Raw genomic sequence first — 20423 nt, forward strand, 5'->3', positions numbered from 1 at the left:
AAATTGTGTTATCTGATTTTGCAGCATATTTGCGATAAATCGGTAATGTTTTGTCAGAATCTATTAGTGGATGTTAGACTGTTAGGGGCAATTCAATTTCATGGCAAGGCACTCTAGAAGCTGCTTGATATGTATCAGTTTCAGGTCCTTTCAATCTCGTCCGTGAATCGAATAGGGGAAAGTGAAAAGAGAGAAATTTTACCACCCACCACCTTTTTCTTCACTGTCACACGCATTTTTCGAGCAAACATTTTCTTGTTCGGTTGAATTCAACTCAAATTGATAGTGTATAATAAAATGAATAATAATAATAATAATGTGACGTATAGTGTCATTAAAATTTATTACAACGAGAAAAACTAAATTCAAATTTATAACAAAATAAACTAAATTCAAATTTATAAAAAATGTAAAGTACTCTCTAAATTTGAATCAGTTAAAAATAACTTTAAAAATAACTGATGTTTCAGTAGATTTTTTTAACTGATTCAGAAGCAAAAAGTCAGTCACTGATTGTCAGTCAAAACTATAAATTTTTAACTGATTCAAATTTAGAGAGTTTGAATTAGTAAAAATGTTTACAAATTTGAATTTTTGACTGAATTTTTGCTTTTGAATTAGTAAATTTTACTAATAAATAATAATTTCTAGATATTTCTACTAAATTAGAAAAATTTACTAATAGAAAAGCAAAAAGTCAGTTACTAATTCAAATTAATAAATATTTTTATTAATTCAAATTTAGACAGTAAAATTTATAACAAAGAGAAAAACTATATTAAAATGTATAACAAGAAGAAAAGATAAATTAAAATTTATAATGTATTTTGAAAAGTAATGCGCATTTTTGTTTTTTATGTTTTGAAAAGTACTCAGAATTTCTGTTTTTAAAAATTAGATAATAATGAAAAAAAAAAATTCTATCAAGTAAAGTTAATTTGAAAATAATTATCTTTAAATTAAATAGCGCACTTCTCGCAATAAATTACTCTGAAATTGTGTCAATTTGAAAACAATTTTAAAAATGACATTGAAAATAACAAGTATGTTTGAAAATTAATTATATTTAAAATTGAACACATCATTTTGTAAAACTTATTACAAAGTCAATTTAAAGGTAATTTATATTTTGTATTTTAAATGTCGCTTTTCTATAAACTATAAACTATTTTGAAAACACGTAAATTTGCGAAAGCAATTTAAATTTAACAAAAAACGACGTTAATAACAAAATATATTTAATTACTTTCAAAATTGACAATGTTGTTGGCAATTTTTTTCACGTTTTTAAATGTCAGTTTTTAACAAATTTAATTTACAAATAAGTTAAATTTTTTTGCAAAAAACAAATCTTTTTTGTTTAAAAATAATAATTTGTTTTAAATTGTTTGAATTTTTTTATTTTAATTAAAAAATGAATTTGTTTTGGGAAAAAGAAAAAAAAATAAAGAGAGAAGGAAATGGAAATTTACCAAGAAACGAATATTGTAAAATTGTAGGACTTTAGAAATCACTGTGATGTGTTTCAAAGAGTTGTAAATTCGCGACAGTGAGACTTATACACAAAAGCGAGGACGGTATTAGTTGAAAAAGTTTGTTGGGCAAATAGGATTAAGAGTTTTTTATTATACCAACAACTATATTCTTCCTCTTTTGTATATATGTATGAAACATAAAAAGTAAAAGACAAGATGAGTTTATACTGGACAATTTCAACTTTTACATCAACTGAAAATAAAAAAAATTATAATGAATGTAAATTTTTTCGAGTTTTAAAAACTTGTAAATGATAGTGTTCCGCTATGCACTTTTATCTGTTTAATAATTCATTAAAATTTACTAGACATCAAGAAGAACGGATGTTTTTAATGAATACAGAAATTCTGGTGGGGATCATTTTTCATTTTATTCTCATTTTTTAAAATTAATTCTCATTAATTGTATGATTTTTAATTTCAAAAAGTTATGAATATTGAAAAATGTATTAATTGTAGGATTTTTAATTTTAAAAAATTATAAATATTGAAAAATGTATTAATTGTAGGATTAATTAATAATAATTTCAATTTAGTGTATTTGTGAATTTTTAACAAAAAATATGTGACAGAAATAAACGATATTTAAAGCGTAAGAAAATATTGTTAAAAAATTTCCATAACGTTAGGTAGTCACGTTAGTGTGTTGGTTTTTGGTTTAACATTCTAAGCAGACGGTGCACAGGTGTTATGATTCCATAGAATTTCAAATTACTTGATGGTCTTTGGAAAATTGGTTATTAATTTTCCACTTTAATACCTAAGTGTTATTTTTTTGGAAAAAATTTTGGAAAGTTTTTTTTAAAATTTATTTTGAGAAATATTTGTCTGTAAAATACTTTTGTTTTAAAAAGAGAGTTAAAATTTACTTGTTTCATTTTATATGTTGAATAAAGTTGGTGCGGTAAATTTGTCCTTTTCTTTTTATAAAATGTGTAGGAAAAAGGTTTCTTTATAGGATATTTCTCGAAGAGTTATATAATGTAAATAATTTAATTCTTATAGTGATGGGTCCTTAGTCCCCTTCATATATCCTTTTTTTTTTTGAGCGAGTTCGATTAAATGGAACATGCAAGAGAGCGAACAACATTCGTTTTCCTTTCTGACAATTTGAATTCCATTGGGAGTACTTTAAATGCAAATAGACTTTACCAAAATGCTCGGGCTGCCGATAAAATTACCGAAAACCCTCTTCTCTCAAAAGTCTATCTTCTAATGATCAAATTTCTATGTTAATCACATCAACATTTCTCAAATTCTGCCTTTTCAACGATTTTATGATATCTCTGCTCAATGTTTCGTTTGCCTCGATTTAGAAAAGTGATGTATGTCTACATTCCTTCGTCTTGTTAAATGAAAACATTTATTTGTGAAAATTGCGAAAAAAATTCGGTTAGTAGTTATTTATTTAGTTTAGTAACTTTAGTATTTTTTTATTTAGTCTTTTTTATTATATTTTTGGTTCCTCAATAATAAATATAATTTAGTTATATTTATTTATGTCAAAGTTTATTGTTTTCAATTCCTTTATTTTATAACTAGTTTTTATAATTGGTTTCCTATCGGTTAATAATTGAGTAGTAAAAAATTTTTTTTTCACTATTTTTTTTACCACCCTCGCTATTTTCAATGTCGTTGAAAATCTCATCAAAATGTTAATAAAGTTCCATTTTTCCAGATCACAACATCCAATTCACCATAGATCGATTCTGTGTATTTATAAAATCGTTTTCGAAAAATTTCCCAAAAATTTGCAATATTGCGCAAAGTAATTAAAAAAATAATATTTTAAAATTTTATTATTATGTTATTAATTTATTATTATTCCTACTACTACTATTATTATAATAGCCTGTTATCATTATTTATTCTTCTTCTTATTATTTGTATTTAATAATTTTGCCCCAAATGTGTCAATTATCTAAAGGTGATTAAAAACAATTATCGACAACAATTCCAAGAGTCGTAAAATACAAAATAATTCCCGTAAAGTGTGGCTAAACGTTCTAAATTTGTGGAATGAATTAAATGAGAGTTAAGTATTCAAGTGCATTGATCCACTAACATTGGACTATTATCGAAAATTTATCGAGGACTTGTAAATATATTGCTTGCGAATTTCAACTAATTAACACTTGTGTCTCTGTAAATTAGCTCACAAATTCTTACAAGTTGGAGTGTTGGACCAATTGCTGCTTTGGTATTTTTTTTGCTCTGTAAACTTGTTAACTTTTCTGAATTTTCTTCAGACAAAAAGTATTTATTTCGTTTTCTACTGTACCTAATTTTTTATCCTTTTGTGAGTACATATATATACAAAAGGAGAAAATTTCTATTGATCTAAATAATTTTCCGCGCATAGGGAGAGAGAAACTCTTTATACAGTTGAGGATACGACAATATCGTTGCCATTCTGCATCGTCATTCGGATATTGCATGACATCCTCCGGATAGTAGATGATATTTGATCGAACTATATAACTAATGCAAACATTCTGCTACGTGACATATAGGCTAATGATGAGTATCGATCGGTTTGTATATATTAAATACATTTTGTTATCAAATTTATTATAAATAGATGTAGTTATGTTTTATTTGCAGTACTAAAGTTTGAATAATTAATTTTTACGGTATTTAATATTTAATTAATTATTAAAGATAATTTTTACATATTTTTAATTAAATAGTAATAATTGGAAGTATTAATAGTATTTTAATTAATTGTATACACGGAAAAAGTGAATAGAGTAACAACTTTTACTATTTTTAAAATAAAAATTAAATTGTCAGCCGAGTTTCTGACAATTTTTACTATTTTATTATTATTTAATAATAATTAATAATTATTATTTAATAATAATTAATAATTATTATTTAATAATAATTACAGGATTCGCACTCATATACTAAAACCTACTATTTAATACTTTTTTACGTTATGCTACTATTTGGGTACTTTTTTTAGATTTCTGTCATTAAATAAGCTACTATTTCTGTTTTTTATTTAGAGTTTCCACTACTTTAAATTCGCTAATACTAGAAATCAAAAAACTATTCTTAAAAATTATAATCAAATTCTTTAAAACGATTCGATTACTTTCAAAAAATATTCGAAATTCAATTATTTTCAATATTTAATATATTCATAAAATTTCGCAAAACAATTCAATTATTTAAAACAAAAATTGATCAAATTCATCCAAAATTCAATTATTTTCATAAATAATAAAATTTCCACAGGAATTTAATTAATTTAGAATAGCATATTCAAAAAAATTTCGAAAATATTAATTATTTAACAAAATTTTTATACAATTCTTCTCAATAATGCAATAATTTTCATAAATAATAAAATTCCTCTCAGGAATTAAATTTTTTAAAAAAATCTTTGATAAAATTCTAAGCAAGAATTTAATTATTTTCATAAATAATAAAACTCATCGAAGAATTTCAATTATTTTTAATACTATTTATATTAATTAATCGAAAAATTCAATTATTTTCACAAATAAAATTTTACACAAGAATTCAATTATATTTAAAATAAAATTTTAATAATGTTTATTCTATTTCGAAAAAATTAATTATTTAAAACAATGTTTATAAAATTCCTATGAAGAATTCAATTATTTTAAAAAATAAAAACATTTTTCACAAAAATTCAATTATTTTCAAAAATAATAAAATTTTTCAATTATTTTCATAAATTATAAAATAGAAATTCTTCTTAGGAATTCAAGAATTTTTGAAAATTTTAATAAAACTCTTTGTAACTATTCAATTATTTTCATAAAGAATAACATTCATCGCAGAATTTCAATTATCTTTAATACAAATTTACAGAAATTGATCGAAAAATGTAATTACTCTTAGAAATTTAATTTCAATTTCTCCAGAAAATTAATTATTTAAAAAAAATTTTTTTTTAATTCTTTGGAAGAATTCAATTATTTACAAAAATATTAGAATTTTTCACAGAAATTCAATTATTTTCAAATATTTTAATAAAATTGTTCGAAAGAAATCAATTATTTTAAATACAATTTTAATTAAATTTTTTTGAAATAATTCAATTATTCTTTTAGATTTTAATAAAATTCTTGCCAAAAATTTAATTATTTACATAAATAATTATTCGAAACTATTCAATTATGTCGATAAATAACAAAATTATTCCCGAAAATTCAATTATTTTGACTTTTGAGGCATTTTAATCAAATTCGTTGCAAAATTCAATTATTTTCATAAATAACATTATTCATCAAAAGAATTAAATTATTTTTAAATGTAATTAATTTTTTCTTGGAAATTCAATTATTTTAAAAAATCTTAAAATCGTTTGGAAGAATTCAATTATTTTCATAAATAATATAATGCTTTTTAGGAATTCAATTATTTTCAAAAAAATTTAATAAAGTGCCACACAGACATTTAATTATTCTCAAAAATTTTAATAGAATTCTTTGTAAAATTTAATTATTTTTATTAACTTTTCGCAATTCAATGATTTTCAATATTTACGATTTTCATAAAATTTTTCAAACAGAATTCAATTATTTTTAAAATTTTTCGTAAAAATCTTCGTAAGAATTCAATTATTTTCGTAAATAATAAAAATTTCTCAGGAATTCAATTATTTAAATTAGAATTTGCATAAAATTAGTCGAAAGAAATTAATTTTTAAATATTTTTATAAAATTCTTCTCGAGAATTAAATTATTTTTATAAATATTAAAATTATTTTATGAATAATAAAATTCGTTGCAGGAATTCAATTTATTAGCAGAATGAGAAAGAAAGAAATATTTTGTATGAAAATTAGGAAAAAGTAAAGAAAATAAAAAATATGGAATAGAATTTTTGTCAGTTTTGGGAAGTGTCTAAAACGAGTTTTTTTGGTCGTCAGTTTTAATTTTTTGATAGGTACTTTTTTACTACTTTTTTTTAGTTTGAAAGATACTTTTTTAAAATTAATTATCGAGTGCGAAGTCTGTAATTTATAATAATTATTATTATAAATAATAATAATATTAGTAAAATTTACTTCGGATGTACTGATGTAGTAATAATTACTCTGGAAATAGTAAAAATTGATGGAATTTTAATTTTAATTATTGAAAGATTAATAATTCTGTATTTAAATTTTTAAATTTGTTTCTCCTCTATTTATCAGGGTTTTTTTTTTGTATGAGACTTGAAATTAATTTAGTGTCTCTTATTCGCAGATTAGTTTGTGACCTAAATAATCAAACATCACCACCACCTCCGCCCCTTTTGCATTACCCTTCTGTTTTTCTCCACCTCCTTTATTTTTCTCAACGTCGTTGACTTGCATAAAGTCGATCGATTTTCATTGCACTCGACCCTCGACAGTAACTTTACTTGCTTAAGAACGTACATACGGATGTTGTATATACATAAGTTATAAACCCCTTAGAAACATATACGTATTTCTGTTATATGAGTTGCAATTTCATCCATGCGACGAATATCATCTCGATATGTAACGTCATAAATTATGCAATTTTTTCTCCCCATTTTCTAGTTAATAGCATATTAGCATTTCAAAGTATAAGGGAAATTTGATTTCAAAAAAAAAATTTGTTTCAACCCAAAGGATATAATTTTGATACTTTGATTTTTTATATAATTTTGATACGTTGATATATTTGATATAATTTTGATATAATTTGGGAAATTAAAATAATTTAGTAAATTAAAATTATTAAATAATTAAATATGTAAATTAAATTAAATTTTGGATTATTTTCAAAATTTTCCGTAAAGTATTTTATTTAAACAATGTTTTTTTGAGAGTAGATCTTTTGAATGACAAAAAGAAGGTTGAAAGTGATGATATGGAATTAACTCGACAGAAAATCCCAGTCGAAAGGAATTTCCGTTTAGAGGGAATTTATGGCCCGATCAGTTTCGTGCTTAGCGGAAGCAAAATCTCAGCCTTTAATGTGCCGTCTACTCATATGGGATATAAAAGCTAAAAATGATGGAGCATTGCCAACTGAGAGAGCATTTATATGAACTTGCCATTAGTCGTTGGTCGCAAATGTTTTTAATGTCCATTAATGCATTAAAATCATTTCTCGACATTCAACCCAGCTGCTTTGCTCTTAAAACGATAAAACACGATTTACACTGATAAAGACAATTCATAAAATTTTCAAAGCTTTTGTCAAATGACGCATTAAAGATAATTTTCATGCTATTTTATCCATTACATAAATTTTAGATTTGCTTCAATTTTCACTGTTTCGTGCGAGAAATAGAATAAATTCGAATTTTTTTTTGGGAATAATTTGAGAATTTTAACCACGTCGATTTGCAAGAATAATAATTTACGATTGCGAGTAAAAATGATTGAATTTTAAAAACATTTTGATTTGATTTTAAAATCGTTCAATTCAACAATTGAATTTATTGCTCTCTTCTTCGATATCTATTAAATGAGATAAAATCAGTTGGTAAACAAGTGGGTGAAAAAATAATTAATTCTGCATTTTCAACTTCAAACAGTGTATATACAATGTTTTATTTGCTATTTAATTTGAAACAATAATCTTTTATACATAGATAGAAAAAAAGTACGTGAGAAAATTTAAATTTTATTGTTGAAAATTAAAATACAAAGTAAAAGTATATATACAAAAAGTAAAAGTATATACAAAGTGTATATACAATGTTTTATTTGCTATTTAATTTGAAACAATAATCTTTTATACATAGATAGAAAAAAAGTACGTGAGAAAATTTAAGGGGTTACCCCCACTTGTAGCGCAAAAAAATAAGCCTTTTTTATGAATTTTTTTAAAGAAAACTACAAAACCTTTTTAATCTATAACTATATCATCTTAAAGAACACATATTGAAGAACTTTTAGTAATTTTTTTGTTAAAAAATATTACATAGTTAAGTGTCAAACTGCCGTCAACGAAATAATATTTTTATTTATACGGTTTGCGGTGACCAACATTGCGGCGAAGTGAATCATCGGAATCAAAAAATGTGGATAAATTTAGTCAAATATGAGTATAAACTAGTCTTTAATCGAAGGATTTAAAAAAATATTTATTTTTCACAAAATGGCTGACAGTCTAAGTTAAAAGTTCGATTTTAACGAAAAAAAAACGTCCGTTTTTTGGCTATAAAACGGACATTTTTTTTCGAAAAAGAAAATCGAACGATTAAAGACTACATTTTTATGTATTAAATAAGCCTGCAAAATTTCAAGAAGATCGGTTCATTAGTGTTTGAGTAATCTTGGTCACCGACTTCAGAAATGCCATTTCGAGAAAAACGCGTTTAAAGTTTCAATTTCAGTTTCCACGAAGAAAATAATTTTTTTGTAAAGTTACATAGAATCAACTCCGGTAAGTGGGAGTACGTAATAGTTTGGTTTCCAGAAGTAGGCTGAAAAGTCATGGTGGTAATTAAAAAAAAGATATTCATTTTATCGATGCATATATGTATATACAAATCAGTATATATCAGTCTCTTTCGTCTCTTTCAAAGCTCATATCTCAGTCAATTTTGTTGGAATTGACTTGAAATTTTCAGGACATACTTTCAGTTACTTATGCTTCAAAAAAATGCAATAAAAGAAAAATCGATTTTTTCAAAGTTGCAAGTGGGGGTAACCCCTTAAATTTTATTGTTGAAAATTAAAATATAAAAATAAGTTAGTATTAAAAATTTAATTTTAGATAATTAACACTGTAAAAAATAAATCTTACTTTTAGTTCCCTTTTGAATAAAACCGTTTATATTAGAAAAATTTATTACTTCACAAATTTGTCAGTAGAACTCTGAATTCTGCGGAAGAATTCAAATTTGAATTTCTTCTACAATTATTATTTTTTTATTGGCAATTTTTTTTTTTTGCTAAAACTAATATTTATTTTACAAAAAAAATTTACATTTGAAAAAATTAATTTAGAAATCCTGAAGAAACCAAGTTTTTGAAAAATTGTTATTACAATTTTTTCAATAGGCAAATTCCCGAAAATAATTTTAAAAAATTGAATGAAGGGAAATTTTGTCAAATTTTATTAAAATAAATTTTAAATTTGAAAGAATTTCATTTTTCACTTTTAAAAATTATTTTTAAATATAATTGTATTTTTGAAGAATTTTAACTAAAAATTTGGAAAATAATTGATTTTTACAAAAAGTTTTGTACTTTAATAATTTAATTCTTGTAGTTGAATTCTGGTAAAAATTAATTAAAAACAATTCAGTTGAAATTTTAGAAAATAATTTATATTAAAAGCGTTATAACAGGAATTTTAACAAATAATTTAATTTTTAAATTGAAATTTTTAAAAATTTTAATGACTGTAAAAGTACAATAGTATTTAAACATTTACTATAAAAGAGTTATTAATACATTATTTTTCTATAAAAATTATTAAAGTTTTGAATAATTTTGTTCAAAAATTTTCTAAAATAATTGAATTTTTGAAAGAATTGCAGATGTTATTTTTAGATATAATTAAATTTTGAAAGGGTTTTACATAATTAAATTTCACTTATCTTCAATGGAATTTATTTGAATTGGATTTAGAGAGTAAAGTTTAGTAAAATGTATTTCGAACGTAGCGAAATTTACTCTACAAAATACGAAAAAGTTGGTAGAAATGCGCAGAACTTTCTGTAAATTTAGATTTCACTTATTGTAATTAGCAAAAGTTACACGGAAATATATTTTATTTTAAAGTTTAATAAATAGATTATTAAACCAGGGCTATTCGATGTCTGCTACAAAATATTGTCACTATATTGTACTCTATAGTTTTTTGCGTGCAGAATATGCTCATAAAAAATGACGGAAAAAATTGCCATCAAAAACAAAAACGTCAAAATCAGATAAATCTCGATGCGTTAAAATTTTATTGCTCCTTCCGTTTATGATGATTGTGGTAGAGGTTTCATGGTAACCCAAAGTCCCTTTTCATAGGCACTCAAAAATTTCGATTCACTTCTCACTAAGGGAAATGAAGCCTTCGGCGATAGTTGCAATGAGAAATTATTTAAAACAGTTATTAGTGCAAATTTCATAGTTATCATTGCCATACGCATACCAACACAAATTCTCGGCCCTTCGCCAAATGGAAGGAAAGCAAATTTATTTCTTACTTCACTCCAATTATCCCTAAATCGTTCGGGATCGAATTTCTCCGGTTCTGGCCAATAATCCGGATCCATTTGTAAACCATAAGTTGATATAAGAACCGATTGTCCAGGTTTTACTGTACACGATAGTCCATCCGATCCGGTCAATTGCGTTTCCTTTGTGCATTTTTTCATCAATATTCCCAGTACATGATTCATTCGCATACCTTCATTAATTATTTGTTCCAAATATGTGAATTCTTTTAGAATCTCGTAGTCCAATTGTCCATCATGTTTCTCGAGAATACTTCGAATTTCATTTCTCGCCTTTTCTTGAACTTGAGAGTTAGCTGCTACTTGAAATACGGTAAAACTCAAAGTCATTGCTGTTGTCTCGTAAACTTCAACTGTAAACGATAAGCAATAAGATGCAATTGCCGCCTGTTCGTCTGTGTGTGACGCATGAGATCTTACGTAATCGGTTATTATTTGTAGAAAATCGTTGCCCACGATATTATTTTCTTTTCTGTAGGCAAGAATATTTTTCACTACTTCGCGATAATAATTATTGACACTATGTTTTATTACCGAAATGTCCATTAGTTTCGCCAATTTTGGTATGTGATTGAAAATAACTTGAATTGAACCGCCAGCAAATGCTGGTGATCCGAAAATCTCCTCGAGAGATTTTTTTGTGAGCCATTTATCACTTGAAAATTGTTCGTCTTGAAAATTGTGACCTTGAACACCAATTCCTGTTGTTGCAAGTTCACCGGTGTAAAGATTGAAAAATTGTTTTAATTCAATTTCCTTTTCGTCTTTAACCATTTTTTTGAGATATTTTTCCAGTTTTGCCGTCACATCTTGAATAAAGATGAACATTAGTTTGAGTTTTTTACTTGAGAATGCATTTGAAATAGCAACTCGGTTGGTCTTCCAGGTCTTTTGTTTCGAAAAGAATGGATTGTACTGAAGAAGTTCATCTTTCTTTGGTGAACTCAATTCAACTAGATTGTCGGCGAAATTTGCGAAATTTGTCAATAGAATTTTTTTCGCCAAATCCGGATCTCGTACGAGTAATGATGGTGTTGTTAATTGATAAAATCCATACATACTGTGCTTATGTTTCTTGTAATATTTTTCACACAAATTGGCTAAATTTTGACGGAGAAAAATGATTGATGAAATGTTACCCAAACCGGGAATAATATTTTCATCGCAGGGTATGCCTTGTGTTTGCCAGTAATCGTAATTCCATGTTAAATAAACATAGAGGGATGTCAATATAATAATTACTAGAACGAGAAGGTAAATTAAATCCATCTTTGGTGAAATGAATTTACAGACTAAAGTTGCAAAATGTACTGCAAGTGGTTTTTGTAGTGAAGCGTGATAAAGCGCATTTTAAGATTAGTTCTAGTTATCATTGACTTAAAAAAAATTTATGAACTCTTGAAGTATCTGTAGAAACTATATAGTTTTCAAATTCACGATGCATTTTTTCTTTTTGTTTTGAATTATCATTGAATTTTGTTTACATGATATGGAGAAATAAAATTAAAAAATATTGTGAATAGTGTTTCAAATAAAAATTAATTTTCACATACGAATGAAAATATCTAATAGTATTCCAAAAATATTCTCAAAAAGATGATCATTTTTTCGATAATATTTTGTTATTATTTTTATTATTTAATTATTATTTTTTTTAAATATTTTACGTGAAGCTCAAAAAATAATATACTACCTAAATATTTATAATTATTTCCTCTTTAAATTCAAATAATAATAACTATTTGTGAGACATTTTAGTCACTTTTTTTTTAACTAATTCAACAACTGAAGAGTAAGTTAAATATTATTTACTTTAAATACAGAAATTGTTGATTCAAACATAGATACTTTATTTGATGTAAATACAAATTATTTTATTCAATTAAATTTTTGAAAATTCTAAAAAAAATTATTTAGAGTTGAATTAGCTAAAAAATACACTAAAAAAAGATTTATTTGATTCAAATAACTAATTTTTTAACCATTATCAATTAAATATTGACTGGAGTAAATATTTAATTTATTTCTAATTTTTTGACTATTATCAATTAAATATTGACTGGAGTAAATATTTAATTTATTTAATCAAATAAAAATTAGGTATTTGATTCAATTAAATGATATTTGCTTCAAACACTGAAATTATTGGTTCAAATACCATTTAATTGATTTAAATAAAAATTATTTAATTCAAGTAAATATTTATTCTATAATAGACAAGTAATCGGTTATTTGAAGTAAATAAATTTTTGTTCAGTGTTAGTAATTTTTCAGTTTTAATAGTTTTCTTAAAAGAAATTTAGATTATAAATTGATAATCAAAGGACAAAAGTGAAAATTTAAGGAAATTAAATAAAAGGAATGTTGGTCAGTAATTTTAGTTGCTTACTTTATGTAGTTAATTACATAATTATTATTGATAATAATTTATGATAAACAAATTATATTTAAATTAATTAAATTAATAGTTATGTCGTTAAAATTTAATGCTCTTTCAATGTTTTTTTTTCGTGTTTTGAATGATCAAGAGACGTAAATAAATAATAAAATAAAATTTTAATTATTTTTTACACAATATTTTTTAAAATCTTTTTACGATACGTTTTATAACTATATAATTATTGTGAGGAAACAAAGTGCTCTTTGTAAAAAAAAATTAATTGCTGCTAAAAATAATACACGAGTTGGGATTTTTTTTAATGAAAAATCCGATAACGTCTTGGTAAAATACAAATATGTTTGCAGTATGTTGACTGAAATATAAACATAAAAGAAAAATATATAAATCAAAAGGCAGAAAATGCTAGTAATAACTGAGACATTTTAAGAAATATATTTTATTCACGTACAATAAATGGAATATTTCTCAATAGATTACATAATTGATTTCAATATAGTTTTTTAAATATGAGAAAGATGTTTTATTTATTTATTATTATTATTTATTTTATTACTATTTATTGTATTTTATTTATATGTTATTTATACATTTTATGAATTTTAGTACAGGGTAAAAATTAAATCTTATTTTGAGATAATTCTGAAATTAATAGTCTCGAAAGTAAGATTAATCTTAATTTACACAGGAAAAACAAAATCAGAAACCGTTTATCTCTTAAAAATAAAATTATTGAAATAACGTTAATAGTTTAAATCATTTTATTTTGGTTTTTAATTAGTTTTTGGCTTGAAACTAGATTAGGTCAATTTTAGAAATTAAAATTATATTCTCAAGGCAAAAATTCAGTCAAAAATGGTTCTAATGTCAACGGTTTTAATCAGAAGTAAACTGAAAGTAAGATTTACTTTTTGTAGTGTAAAGTTACATTGAGAAAATTTTTTTTTCCAAAGGATTTTGAAACAAATTTTTTTATTTATTTTATTTTTATAATAAATAATAAAAAATAAAAAAAATTAAATTTTTTTAATTCCAAAAATAAGAATCCAACCAAAAAATATGTTTGAATTAACCATATTTTATAATTGAATTAAACGAATTTTTTATTGAATCAAAATTATAATGTTTAATTCAAAAATAAGGTTTGGTTGACTGATTAACTAGAACAAAAATTAAATATTTATGGATCTGAATGATGTAAATGATATTTAATTATTATTTAAAATATTATTTAAATTATTTAAATATTACTTAAATTAAAATCAGAAGATCTAAAATTCAACAAATTAAAAGAGCCAAAAATCAGTATAACTGTCTTAAAAATGTTGCAGACTTAAAATAAAGACTTCTGTCTTCCCTTAAAAAAAGATTTCCTTTTTCTGTTAATTACCAATTACTAATTTTACAAATTTACACTAATATAAATACATAAGGTAAATGAAAAAATAATTTATTAACACATCTGAATTACATAATTTTAGTAATCGTATAACTGTTCTTTCTTCCACTCAAGATTCTGATTTTACGGGTTTTAAGATAACCCACAGACCTTTATGATAAGCGCTCAAAAAACGCGCCTCATTTCTCACCAGTGGCAATGGGGTCTTTGGTGAAACTTCTAATGAAAAATCTTTTAATATTGTTGCTATCGCCATTTTAATCATCATAATAGCCATTCTCATTCCAACACATATTCTCGGTCCTTCGCCAAAGGGAAGAAAGGCAAATTTATGACGTCCCACTTTTTGCTCATCACTAAATCTATCGGGATCAAATTTCTCCGGATCGGGCCAATGATTTGGATCCATTTGTAGACCGTAGGTTGATATTACTGCCAAATTACCTGGTTTTAGACGACAAGAAATTCCATCCGCACCAATTAATTCAGTTTCTTTGCGACAAATTTTCACCATTGTTCCCACAACGTGATTTTGACGCATTGATTCACTTAGAACTTGATCGAAATATTTCATTTCCTGTAATGCCTCGTATTCTAATTTACCATTGTATTTCTTGAGTATCACTCGTAATTCTTGACGTACTTTCTCCTGTATTTCGGGATAAACTGCCAATTGAAATGCTGTGAAACTTAGAGTGATTGCTGATGTTTCGTAAATTTCGGCCGTGTATGATAACATATGGGAGGCTATTAATGTTTCCTCGTCAATTGATGAGGGATTTGCTGTCACGTAGTCACTGATTATTTGCAAAAAATCGCTGTAATTTTGCTTCTCAATTTTTCGTTGGGTGAGAATTTTTCTCACTGTATTACGAAAGAAGGAATCAACACCCTTGGGAGTCATGGCAATATTGAAAATTTGTCCCAAACGGGGAATGTTGACAAATATTACTTGCAGCAGTCCACCGGCAAAGAATGGTGTATTAAATATTTCCTCAAGCATATTCTTGTAACTCCATTCATTTTTTTCTGTTTTAAAATCGTCCTCAAAATTATTGCCCCTAATTCCAACGCCAGCTGCCGATATTTCACCAGTGTAGAGATTGAAGAGTTGTTTAAATTCCAATTCTGCTTGACCATTTTGCTGATGAATTTTCATTGTGATGTAGTCCTCCATTCTTGATGCAACATCTTGTACAAGAACAAACAATGCCTTTAATTTCTTGCTTGAGAATGCATTTGAGAGTGGCGCTCGACTGTCTCTCCAGTGTTTATTCATTTTGGAGAAAAAGGGATTCACTGAGATGAGCGAGTCCTTTTTCTCGCAAGTCACTTGAAATTGGTTGTCAGGAAAATTGGCGAAATTTGTTAGTAAAATATTTTTCATTAATTCAGGATCACGAATAAGTAATGTTGGCGTTGTGAATTGATAAAATCCGAACATACTGACATTTTTATTGTCCTTGTAATATTTTTCGCAAAGACTATTGAAACTTTGTTTTAAAAATAGAACGGAGGACATATTTCCAATGAGGGGAATTGTTCCTGTTGCGTATGGTACGCCTTGTTTTTGCCAAAAATTTCTGTTCCATGTTAAAAAATAATAGAGAGCTAAAAATATTAATGCCACGAGAATTAGCAGGGAAAATGGCTCCATTCTTGATGGAGGTTAATGAAAAAACTGGAATTACAATGTAATGGGGGGATCTTTTTATTTGAAAAATTTGTAATAAAATATGCGAGGTTTGTTTGAAGAAAAAAAAATGAAAGTTGAGATAAGTTGAGAATTTAGAGTTGTTATCTTGACAATTTATGAATACGTAAATGTAAACAATTTGCTATCAGTACATTACGGTGTGATTAAGAGATTTAATTTTATTTGCTTAACACATCTTTTTGTGGAGTAACTACTGCTGGAGATGATTAACAGATTGTTTTTATTATTTTTGTTCAAATTGTATGTTTTTTTAATTTGCACAAATTTTCCTTGTTATTTTGAAAAAAAGTTTGTATTTCTTTTATAATTGTTTAATTTTTTTTCCTTTGCTTTTTATTTTCCTGTTTTATTATTCTCTTAATAATGCAATTCAATTTTTTTTTTACTTTTTTTGCATCTTTTTTACTTAATCAAAAATGACATAAATCAGGGCTCAAATTCAATAATTTACAAAAAATATTGGTAAAATTCTACGCAAACATTTAATTTTTTTCATAAATATAAAATATAAATTTCACAGGAGTTCAATTATTTATAAATTTTTTATAAATTTCTTTGTAATCATTCAATTATTTTCATAAATGATATAACATTTTTTCAGGGATTAAATTATTTTCGTAAATAATAAAATTCTTTTTAGGAATTAATATTTAAATTAATAAATTTTTATTTCATAAAAATGGTCCATTAGGACGGCGGACACAGACCAACGTACAAATAAATAAATAATAAAATTTTTACGTAGGAATTTAATTGTTTTAAAACACAATTTTCATAAAATTTTTCGAAAAAAATCAATTATTTAAAATGATTTTTATAAAATTATTCGCTAGAATTCAGTTATTTAAAAAAAATTAATAAATTTCTTTGTAAGAATTCAATTATTTAAAAAAATTTTAATAAAAATCGTTGAAAGAATTCAATTATTTTAAAATATTTTAATAAAATTCTTCCAATAAAGAATGACATGTAAAGAAAGAACCAAAAGAAAGAACCAAAAGAAAGAACCAAAAGAATTTATCTTTTGATAAAATTTTTGTCAAAATTTCAATTATTATTAAAAATTTTACTCAATTCAATGATTTTCAGTATCTATTTTAATAAAGCCTTCCAAAAGAATTCAATGATTATAAAAAAAAATTTAATAAAATTTCTATTCGCAAACATTTAATTATTTTCATAAAAATCAAAATTTTCCAGGAATTCTATTATTTTCAAATTTTTAAAAAATTTTTTTGCAATTATTCATTTATTTCCATAAATAATGAATTTTTTTTACAGTTTTTCAATTGTATTCATAAGTCATAAAATTGTTTTTAGGAATTCAATTATTTTCATAAATGATAAAACTCATCGCAGAATTTAAATTATTTTTAATACAATTGTAAAAGAATTTCTCGAAAAATGTAATTATTCTTAAAAATTTTATTAAAATTCGTCAAAAGAATTCAATTATTTAAAAATTTGTTGGTAAAATTCTTGATGAGTATAAAATTTTAAGAAACATTCAATTATTGAATAAATTGTTTATTTTTGTAATTAAATAATTGAATTCTCATACAATTTTCTAATAAAAAGTGATTTAAATATGAATCTTAGTTAAAGTTTTAGATTATAAATGAATATTGAAAGAATAATCGAAATTTCGTAAAATTGAATTGTAAACAAATTAATTTGAAAATTCTCAAGGAACTTTTTCAAAAATTATTGAAAATATAATTTTTGGTTCGTTAAGTCCGTATTTTTAAATACTTTCACTGGTTCAAGCCCTGTCATAAATTGGTTTGGTCACTTGTTTTTTTAAATATTTAATTTAATATTTTTTTTGTTTCAATTTTTTATTTGTTTATATTTATATTTATTTTGTTGTTTTTAAGTGGATTTTAGCAAGATTTATGATTGAATTAATGATTATTATTTTGTGCCACGAAAGGAAAATTTACCTCACTTTTGCTTGAAATAGAATTTCAGTTCAATTAAATATATGACCCAATCAAGTACCTGTTGAGTTCCAATAATATTAATTCCAAACAGGGAAATATATTAAATTGTGAAAATTATTAATTAAATATCGATTCAGTATTTTTATGAATGATTTGAAAAAACAATTTTCCACTTGTAGTGAAATATTCAATGTGTAATATTTAATATTATTTCCTAATAATATTTTTTATTGGATACATAAACATTTAGCATAAATTAATTAACACAATTAATTGTAATTTAAATTATTTTTTTTATTTATTTTATTTTATTTATAAATCAAGATCTCGCAGTATGTATTTAATTTATTTTAAAGGTTTGATAACGACGTGTAGTCCTTCTTCGAAAGCAGTCATAAAACTCGCTTCATTTTTTTTAAGAGGTAAAGGAGTCTTTGGCGAAACTTGAATATGATAGTCCTTTAGAATAATTGCCACTACCATTTTAATGATTATTGTTGCAAATCGCATGCCAACGCAAATTCTTGGTCCTTCACCAAAGGGAATGAATGTAAATTTATGCCGTCCTGCCTTTTGCTCATCACCAAATCGATCAGGATCAAATTTCTCCGGATTAGGCCAATGATTTGGATCCATTTGCAATCCATAGGTTGATATTACCGCCACATTGCCCGGTTTCATTGTACACGATAAACCATCCGATCCAATTAATTGCGTCTCTTTAGTACAAACTTTCATCATAGTCCCAATCACATGATTCAATCTCATCGATTCATTTAACACCTGTTCGAGATATGTCATCTCTCTAAAATCATCATATTCCAATTTACCGTTTGATTTTTCGACGAATTTTTTCACTTCCACTCTCACCTTTTCTTGAATCTCCTGATGAGCCGCCAATTGAAATAGTAAAAAACTTAAAGTAATTGCGGACGTTTCGTAAATTTCGACAGCAAACGTCACTACGTGCGATATTAATGTTTCATTGTCATTAACACTCATTTCATTCGCCTTGAAATAGTCCACCATTATTTGCAAAAAATCACAACTTCGTAAATTCTCATTTTTTCGATATGTGAGAATATTTTTTAAGGTGTCGTGAAAAAATTTATAGACATACTCGGGTATCATTGTGAGATGGAAAAAATTTGCCAATCGCGGTAAGAAGAGAAAAATCACCTGTTGAATTCCACCGGTGAAAAATGGTTCAGAGAAAAATCTTTCGATAAACCTCTTATAAGCCCAGCGGCCCTTTGTTGATTCAGTTTCATCTTGAAAGTTATGACCTTGAAATCCAATTGCGGCCGCTGAAATTTCACCGGTGAACATATTGGAAAATTTTTTTAACTCAAGCTCAAAATTTCCATGATGCAATGCAATTTTTCGCTTCAAATAAATCTCGAGATTTTTACCAACATCATTAATACACGGAAGCATTAGTTTTAATTTTTTACTTGAAAATCCATTTGTCAATGGTGCACGATTCTCTTTCCATGTGTCTGTATTGGAGAAGAAGGGATTAATTCTAAATATTGTATCGAATTTTGAATTTGTTACATCAAATTGATTGTTGGCGAAATTTGAGAAATTTGTTAATAAAACTGTTTTCACTAATTCTGGATCACGAATGAGTAATGTTGGTGTTCTCATTTGATACAGTCCGAACATACTGTGATTGTATTTTTTGTACCATTTTTCACACATTGCGGGAAAACTTTGTCTTTGCAAAAGCACTGGGAGGATATTACCAAAACCGGGAATTATATTTTGCGCGTGGGGAATACCTTGATTTTGCCAGTATTTATAATTACTAATGAGATAATAGTAAAGGATTGATAAAATAATGGTGATTATGGTGATTAGTAGAATTAGATCCATTTTTTCTTGTGTGGTTCTTTGGGAGGTTAAATTTCAACTGGAGAGTTTTAATATTGTCCCTGAAATGTGCAATATGCGATATTGTCATTGAGAAATTGGTGCAGATAAGTTATGTAATAAATCTTTATTATCCGACTAATTTGCATATTACACTTTGCCCTTGTTATCGACCAATGTAGAAGTAATTGACATTCAACTCAGACGCTTTATGGCAATAAAAGTAGTTGGAAGATGGAAATATTTTTTGCAATAAAATTAATTTCAGATTATTTGTTTTTTTAAAATAAAAATTAATTCGTTCTGTCCACACCTGAAATTATAGTCATTTTTGTCTATGTTTTTATTTTTTTTAGGTTTTAACAGTTAAAAT

The 20423-nt window shown here is 25.1% G+C and overlaps 1 protein-coding gene across 1 annotated transcript; it reads right to left on the reverse strand.

The window, feature by feature from the left end:
- Positions 1-10081: 10081 nt before the first annotated feature.
- Positions 10082-20116, reverse strand: LOC122504757. Its single transcript, XM_043615992.1, has 3 exons — positions 18532-20116; positions 14639-16186; positions 10082-12061 (listed from the first exon to the last, which is right to left on the reverse strand). Exons 1-3 carry the CDS (start codon positions 20051-20053, stop codon positions 10458-10460), a joined length of 4674 nt encoding a protein of 1557 aa, XP_043471927.1. The 5' UTR covers positions 20054-20116; the 3' UTR covers positions 10082-10457.
- Positions 20117-20423: the final 307 nt, after the last annotated feature.

Source organism: Leptopilina heterotoma, unplaced genomic scaffold (genome assembly GCF_015476425.1).
Source record: "Leptopilina heterotoma isolate Lh14 unplaced genomic scaffold, ASM1547642v1 Lhet_313, whole genome shotgun sequence".
NCBI lineage: Eukaryota > Metazoa > Arthropoda > Insecta > Hymenoptera > Figitidae > Leptopilina > Leptopilina heterotoma.

Bases quoted from the DNA above. Each gene is read 5' to 3' on its own strand.
- LOC122504757 (XM_043615992.1), bottom strand. From the start codon at position 20,053: ATGGATCTAATTCTACTAATCACCATAATCACCATTATTTTATCAATC. The intron at 16,187-18,531 runs CTTTAAAATAAA...AGTTTTTTCATT, and splicing joins ACTACACGTCGTTATCAAAC to AACCTCCATCAAGAATGGAG. The intron at 12,062-14,638 runs AATCAGAATCTT...CTTAAAATGCGC, and splicing joins GGTTATCTTAAAACCCGTAA to TTTATCACGCTTCACTACAA.